Source organism: Polyodon spathula, chromosome 7, assembly GCF_017654505.1.
Source record: "Polyodon spathula isolate WHYD16114869_AA chromosome 7, ASM1765450v1, whole genome shotgun sequence".
In the NCBI taxonomy this organism is placed as follows: domain Eukaryota; kingdom Metazoa; phylum Chordata; class Actinopteri; order Acipenseriformes; family Polyodontidae; genus Polyodon; species Polyodon spathula.
Genome location: NC_054540.1, coordinates 7,391,158 through 7,398,310, shown reverse-complemented (window position 1 = coordinate 7,398,310; position 7,153 = coordinate 7,391,158). Strand labels below are relative to the sequence as shown.

The 7,153-nt window shown below is 35.0% G+C and overlaps 1 protein-coding gene across 2 annotated transcripts in view; it reads right to left on the bottom strand.

Annotated features, from left to right (window-relative positions):
• Window positions 1–4,289: 4,289 nt before the first annotated feature.
• The window catches only part of cracr2aa (calcium release activated channel regulator 2Aa), a 44,397-nt gene continuing 41,533 nt past the window's right edge, over window positions 4,290–7,153 (bottom strand). For both annotated transcript variants that reach the window (XM_041254342.1, XM_041254341.1), the window contains exons 19-20: window positions 6,161–6,237; window positions 4,290–5,439 (exon numbers count right to left, since the gene is read on the bottom strand). In XM_041254342.1, the coding sequence (XP_041110276.1) occupies window positions 5,352–5,439; window positions 6,161–6,237 (165 nt within the window). In that variant the 3' untranslated portion in view covers window positions 4,290–5,351. The remainder of the gene's footprint in view (window positions 5,440–6,160; window positions 6,238–7,153) is intronic.

Below are 7,153 nucleotides of genomic sequence, written 5' to 3'. Positions count from 1 at the left end.
GGTCCTTGTTTCTTTTTTCAGGTCGAAAAAGTCCCTTGGGTCGACACTGTCAATACCTTTTAGAATTTTGAATGCTTGAATTAGGTCGCCGCTTAGTCTTCTTTGTTCAAGACTGAACAGATTCAATTCTTTTATCCTGTCTGCATATGACATGCCTTTTAAACCTGTAATAATTCTGGTCGCTCTTCTTTGCACTCTTTCTAGAGCAGCAATATCTTTTTTATAGCGAGGTGACCAGAACTGCACACAATATTCAAGATGAGGTCTTACTAATGCATTGTACAGTTTTAACATTACTTCCCTTGATTTAAATTCAACACTTTTCACAATGTATCTGAGCATCTTGTTGGCCTTTTTTATAGCTTCCCCACATTGTCTAGATGAAGACATTTCTGAGTCAACAAAAACTCCTAGTTCTTTTTCATAGATTCCTTCTTCAATTTCAGTATCTCCCATATGATATTTATAATGCACATTTTTATTTCCTGCGTGCAGTACCTTACACTTTTCTCTATTAAATGTCATTTGCCATGTGTCTGCCCAGTTCTTAATCTTGTCTAGATCATTTTGAATGACCTTTGCTGCTGCAACAGTGTTTGCCACTCCTCCTATTTTTGTGTCTTCTGCAAATTTAACAAGTTTGCTTACTATACCAGAATCTAAATCATGAATGTCGATTAGGAATAGCAGAGGACCTAATACTGATCCCTGTGGTACTCCACTGGTTACCACACTCCATTCTGAGGTTTCTCCTCTTATCAGTACTTTCTGTTTTCTACATGTTAACCACTCCCTAACCCATGTACATGTGTTTCCTTGAATCCCTACTGCGTTCAGTTTCAGAATTAATCTTTTATGCGGGACTTTGTCAAAAGCTTTCTGGAAATCTAAATAAACCAGGTCATATGCTTTGCAATTATCCATTATCGATGTTGCATCCTCAAAAAAAAATCAAGCAGGTTAGTTAGACACGATCTCCCTTTCCCAAAACCATGTTGACTGTCTCCCAGGACCCTGTTACCATATAGGTAATTTTCCATTTTGGATCTTATTATAGTTTCCATAAGTTTGCATATAATAGAAGTCAGGCTTACTGGTCTGTAGTTACCTGGTTCAGTTTTGTTTCCATTTTTGTGGATCGGTATTACGTTTGCAGTTTTCCAGTCTGTCGGTACCACCCCTGTGTCAAGAGACTGCTGCATGATCTTGGTTAGCAGTTTGTAAATAACTTCTTTCATTTCTTTGAGTACTATTGGGGGGATCTCATCCGGCCCAGGGGATTTGTTTATTTTAAGAGCTCCTAGTCCCTTTAACACTTCTGCCTCGGTTACGCTAAAGTTATTTAAAACTGGATAGGAACTGGATGACATGTGGGGCATGTTGTCAGTATCTTCCTTTGTAAAAACCTGTGAAAGTAATCATTTAATATATTTGCTATTTTTTTTTCTTCTTCTATGATTTTGCCATTTGTATCTCTTAGACATTTAACCTCCTCTTTGAATGTTCTCTTGCTGTTGTAATATTGGAAAAACATTTTGGAATTGGTTTTAGCTCCCTTAGCAATGTTCATTTCTATTTCTCTCTTGGCCTTTCTAACTTCTTTTTTGACTTGCGTTTGCAGTTCCGTGTACTCTTTCTGTGTACTTTCTTTTTGGTCCCTTTTTAACACTCTGTAAAGTGCCTTTTTTCACCAAATATTTTTTTTAATTGATCTATTAAACCATGTTGGCAATTTAGTTTTACATTTAGATTTGTCTACTTTAGGGATGTAATTGTTTTGCGCCTCTAGTACTACATTTTTGAAGAACAGCCATCCTTTTTCTGTGGATCTTTTCTTTATTTTACTCCAATCTACTTCTGTTAGTCTCTGTTTCATACCTTCATAGTTTGCTTTTCTAAAATTGTAAACCTTAGCTTTAGTCATTACTTTTGGGGTTTTAAAAAGAACTTCAAATGAGACCATGTTGTGGTCTGAGTTTGCTAGTGGTTCTCTGACCTCTGTTTTATTTATTCTGTCTTCATTTTTTGAAAAGACTAAATCAAGGCATGCCTCCCCTCTAGTCGGTGCCTTGACAAATTGTGTTAGGAAGCAGTCATTTGTCATTTCCACCATTTCAATTTCATCCGTCGTGCTCCCCACCGGGTTTTCTCATTTTATATAATCCTGAAACCAAAATATTCAAGCACAAAACACATTTGATTTAAACCATTTATTACTACTTGTTCTCACAATATAAAGCATATAATCTAGGGGCTTAATATTTACAAATTTAAATATCAAATGTACAGTAACGTGACTTCACCATTTGTGGCAGGACAACATACAGCAGGCAACTGCTCCCCACAGATGAAGCACAGAGACAAACAACTTTCTGGTTTACTGCTTTATATCAGGCTTCCAAATTCTGGTCCTGGGGACCCCCTGTGTCTGCTGGGTTTCATCCCAACTGACATAATAAATAGTTCAATTAAGTAACTGAGAACTCAGTTGGAATGAAAACCAGCAGCCACAGGGGTACCCCAGGACCAGGATTTGGAAACCCTGCTAAAGAAATCCTTCAAGTGTTCATGTCGCTGCTGTATTTAAGAACACATCACAAAACATATATAGGATGTGTTGTCCATCAGCTATCAAGTGCTGAAGTGTTTTGCTGTTGTTACATACAAAGCTATCTGACAGAGACTCTGAAGACTGAAAAAAAGCTTCACAGATTCAGTACAACTGAAGAAGGTACAGCAGTGTCCTGGTTATTTGCAATAATTGCATGTGCCAGCAGTACAGTTTTTCTGGTGAGAATGTGAATTAGTCCTGTGTGTTGGCACCAATGCTGTAGCACTGAATATCAGATTCCAATCAGACTGCTAATGAAGTTTCCTGTTGCTTCTCTATTATATTTACCATAATAATTTACTGTTGAATGCCAACAGAGAACAATGCTGTTTGCTGCCTGTCTATATTTTTCCCCACTGTAATCTCCTTTAATTAAAAACACACAGTCTGCAAAAAGCTCTTCATTTGTTCATAACTGTAAGGAGAATCAGAGGTGTTTTCATACAATGTGTACTACATATTGCAGTAGAGTTCATTCATTTCACTTCAAAAACAGATTCACTTTTCAATGAACAACTACATAAAATATTTTAAAATGTAATCTTGAAGGTTCTCTTGACATGGATTCTCAAGTTGGATGTTCATTATTCCTGTTTTTTAAAACCAAATGACAAGTAATAACAGTAGTGTGAATAGTGTTTTGAATCAATGTGATAATTAGCAGTACAGAATTGAATCAACGTGATAATTAGCAGTACAGAATTGAATCAACGTGATAATTCGCAGTACGAAATTGAATCAACGTGATAATTAACAGTACAGAATTGAATCAACGTGATAATTAGCAGTACAGAATTGAATCAACGTGATAATTAGCAGTACGGAATTGAATCAACGTGATAATTAGCAGTACGGAATTGAATCAACGTGATAATTAGCAGTACGGAATTGAATCAACGTGATAATTAGCAGTACAGAATTGAATCAACGTGATAATTAGCAGTACAGAATTGAATCAACGTGATAATTAGCAGTACGGAATTGAATCAACGTGATAATTAGCAGTACAGAATTGAATCAACGTGATAATTAGCAGTACAGAATTGAATCAACGTGATAATTAGCAGTACGGAATTGAATCAACGTGATAATTAGCAGTACGGAATTGAATCAACGTGATAATTAGCAGTACAGAATTGAATCAACGTGATAATTAGCAGTACGGAATTGAATCAACGTGATAATTCGCAGTACAGAATAGAATTTTCGTTATTAACATACTGTTACCACTGTGTGCCTGTTTATCGGATGTTACAGAAATTTGATGTAGTTTCCATATTACCTGAAACATGGCTGCGAAATCTCATGTTGAACTTTAGTGAAGAGCAGAGAGAGCCTTTAAACAGGACAATACAGTACAAACCAATGGCATATTCCTGGCTTATAGTTCTGTTAAATAATGTTGTGAATCTGCTTCTTTTATATAAAAAAAAAAAATTAGGAGGTGAAATATGTTGTGCAATTTATCATTAAATTTGAAGAGATACATTGAAAAACATTAAAACAGCTTCTGTCAACGTAATATGGGACAGAAGTTTTTTATATATATATATATAATATATATATATATATATATATATATATATATATATATATATATATATATAATATATTATAAATTAAACACCATTTGTAAACTTACTTCAAATATAAACTCTACATTATAAGACTTCACAGCAGCTTCTTCAATAAGGCAGTAGTAATATATATTATTTTTAAATATATTTTTAAAGGTATCACTAATGTCATTATCATGTAATACACTTCAAAACATTTATAAATAAAACATTTTTGATACATTCATGCACCCGGTTTGACACCAGTTTATATATAGGCCGGTTATAAAGCTAGTCAGTATACAAGTTTATTTCACTGCTATCACCGCAGATCAGTTAAACATGCCAGGCTATGACATCAGACACTACATAACAGTGAGTTGCTGCTTAATATGGGCACAGTATGTCCCTATGAAAGCATCTGAACCAGAAAAAATATATAAGGCACCATTTTCAAATGGACTCATAGCATCACTAGGCAGATCTTTACAAATTGGTTAGGTATGTTTTGTTGTTTTTACATAGCAGCAAATTAAAGCAATACACTGAGCCCTACTTTGAAGCAAAGGCAAAAGAAAATTCTGTGAAAACCTTTGTTTTCATTCCCCAAAGTGATATTAACTGGGAAGGAAATCAGTTTCCATGTTTGTTAAATATGTGTGATATTAACAGGAATGTGATCATAACCAAATTGATAGTATCTGGAGCTTGCCCCCATTGACTCATATTATATTCATGTCAATGTGGTGATAGTAAGCAGAGGGTGGCATGAACATGAGTGGCACTAAGCACATTTCACTGCATGTTGATTCTTGCTATTTTTATACTGTTAGACTTATTACAATTTGCCTTTGCATTTTCCAGAAATAGGGCCCATTGACTTTATAACCATCCTGAAGGAATCCTATTGCCCTTTCTCCATTTCACTCCATGTGCTGACCATCAAGCTAAATCACTTCACAATGGTCCCTAAACAAGAGCAAAACATTTTTTCTGAGAGCAGTGACAGTTTTGAAAGTGAGAAGTGCCTGTGTGCCACGAAACACAACATCTACTGTGTTTCCACTGATTGCTCAACATGACTGAAGAGAGTGAAACATCGAACAAGGATAGAGACCCTTGGCACAGTTCATAAAGTTGCTTCAGAAAGAAAAGTCTGTTCCAAATAGTGTGACTCTCTACTGTCACATGCAGCACGATTTCTTTTTTGAACTATCGTCTACCAGCTGGATTGTCTTCTCCTTTTCTTTATCCTCTCGCTCCTTTAAAATTCTGGTAAAGCAAAAATGAATGTTTTGCCATCACAATGAACAGGTATATAAAAGTACAGGCACTGAGTCAGTTAGGAGCAGTTTCAAATTGCGAATTTTGAGAAAGGGAACTTTTCATGAAAAAGAAAGAGAATTTATCTTTTTAAACATATCTAAGCAATCAGACTTTTATTAGTGGCAGCCTGTTTTATAAATGTACAGGCGGTCAGGCCCACATTCACAAAGTAATTTACCACCATGCTTAAAAGTTAATACCAATTTACATTCTTGTTTCTATAAACTTAAAATCTTCAACTGAACAACAGAGGAGAGTTATTAAGAGGCTCCGACAAGCACCTGGTTGTTTATCAATAGTCCTGTAGCAATAAGCAATTTGCAAAAAAGGTGCAAACTTACTGCAGTGGTAAATGCCTTCTTAATATGGCCATTAGACTTTCTTTTTACAAGATTAACAAAAGACACAGTATATAGTACACAGAGTTTTTACTGACATGAAAAGACTGATTTTAAAGTGCAAAAAGAAAAACAATAAATATATATTTTTTTCTACTTCAGAAGAACTGGAACCATAACCTTTTGTTGTCTTCAAAACAATGTTGGTTCTTATTTAAATTCCAGTACACAGCATATAGCTCAGCAACATAGAGATGCTGGGCGATGGGTCTCTCTTATCAAGCTACACTTCACAGCTCCATTATAATAAAACAGGACTGTTTACTCACCGTGCCAACTGAAGCATGGACTCTTTTACACTGTGACCTGAAAATGCACTACACTCGTAGAAAATCAAATCCAAGTCCTACAGGAAAAAAGAAACAACAACAACAAAACATCAGGTTTTACTTATTTATTTGTTTTACTGTTATAGTACTTAAGGGTTGTATGACAATTCAGCAATACAAGCAAATATATAAATATAAAAATATGCAAATGTCAATCCCGGTCTTATGCTCATATAGTAGCACGTAGCAGCAGTGATCATGTGATTATATTACACCACATTGTGAACGCAGTCATCTGTGTTATTTATAATGAATACCAAATAACTGACAGTGATTACCTAGTACTTCTCCAGTAGTACGACAATCATTATTTTCTAATCTGTACAGTATAATGCCTTTTAAGTGTTGCTTCCTAACCATTGCAATTTGATATGTGCCTTACTGTGTGAGATGACAGGTGAGACTTCACTAGAACAGGAATAAGGCAGTACAGTATAAAATGAGAGCTAAGGAGTCAGTATACAGCATATTAAATATTAAATCAGGCTGTGTACAGCATGTCAAGCTCTGGCAGTGATGCACAGACACAGCATGGCATGAATTACACTGTTTTTAATTGTTCAGTGATGATTGATGATCAATGATATTTGTGAATATCATATTATGGGTATACATGTGCTTGTTTCCAATTCTACAAAACGTAAACCTTGCTTAGATAAATATAGGACTGCACTTTTTTTGCTCAAGGAGAGGTCGTTATACAAGCCTTCACATTTTCTGATTTAGTTTCACATTTGTGAAGAAAAAAAATCAATAATCTAAAAACAGTGCCAAAAATGTCCACTAGGAGGTGCCACATAGTTATCACTGTATTAAATGGAAACAGTGGATATCATGTAAAATGAAACAAATACTGAAACATGGCTTTCAAAATGAATGATTGAATGCTATTTTTGAATATTGAGTAACAGGGTCTTTAAAAGTATGGATACA